Source organism: Charadrius vociferus, unplaced genomic scaffold, assembly GCF_000708025.1.
Source record: "Charadrius vociferus isolate BGI_N301 unplaced genomic scaffold, ASM70802v2 scaffold185, whole genome shotgun sequence".
Taxonomy (NCBI): domain Eukaryota; kingdom Metazoa; phylum Chordata; class Aves; order Charadriiformes; family Charadriidae; genus Charadrius; species Charadrius vociferus.
Window position 1 is genome coordinate 4636595 of NW_009648955.1, and position 920 is coordinate 4637514.

Genomic DNA, 920 nt, shown 5'->3' on the forward strand with positions numbered 1-920 from the left:
GTCCTGCGGCTGCTCCCCTTCCTATCTTCATCCACCGGCGTTTCCCTCACGCCCTGCGCCCAGGCTGCCAGTTGCCCTGTCCCCTTGTCTGGTCCCTTCCCTTGCTGTCTCAAGCCTTGGTGGCTTCCTCATCCGTGGCCTGGCGCCCGCTCGGTGCCGCTTTACCCGAGGCACTTTTTCTTCTCGCCACAAACGGTCAGCCCTCCCCGCCGCCTCGCTCCTCTGTCCTGTCCTGTCCCTGAAGGAACCCCACCAAAAACTGAGCAGTAAGTACACTGTGTTGCAGCTGTAGGTATTGCCGCTTCCAGCGACGGTCTGTTGGCGTGACTTGCTGCCACTTCGAAACGCTCATTGCGCCTTCCCCCAAAACTAATTTAACAGAGAAATAAAAATAAAAGTCCCGTGGCTCACCTGTAATGTTAAATATCTATTATCACCTTAGCATTTCTGGGCTGAAAGCTTTTATCTGGCCTGTTGTCAGGGTTGGCGGTAGGGACAGTGTTCGTCAGAGTGTTGATAGGTGGTGAGGCTTAAAAATGTTGTGTTGGAACGTTTAACTTACTTCCTGTCTGGCTTGATCATATAGTGAACAATAGCAGTGGGTCACAGCAGGAAGGGATACGTTTTTATCATCAGAAGACTCCTCTTGCTTGTATAGTTTTTCACTGAATTGTGGTGTGCAGCTGGGTCCTTTGGTGTGGAAGTCACTGTGCAGGATATTACTTGTAGTAGTAAAGGGAAGTACTTCCAAACAGAGTTAAAACTTAATGCAAAACAAGTGGATTTCCCTTTCAAAAATGGCTGTTGCCATTAGGTAGTTAGGGAGCCAAAGGTGTACCCTCCCCCGCCTCCTGTGTCTTATATGTAATACTACTTTGCCATTTTATATTCTTGGTCTCTGCCACACTTAGTGGTGTAGG

At 49.3% G+C, this 920-nt stretch overlaps 1 protein-coding gene across 1 annotated transcript in view; it reads right to left on the reverse strand.

Moving 5' to 3' along the window:
• The window catches only part of RARS2 (arginyl-tRNA synthetase 2, mitochondrial), a 40039-nt gene extending 39687 nt beyond the window's left edge, over positions 1 to 352 (reverse strand). Inside the window, exon 1 of the mRNA XM_009887528.1 lies at positions 275 to 352. Within this exon, the coding sequence (XP_009885830.1) occupies positions 275 to 352 (78 nt within the window). The remainder of the gene's footprint in view (positions 1 to 274) is intronic.
• Positions 353 to 920: the final 568 nt, after the last annotated feature.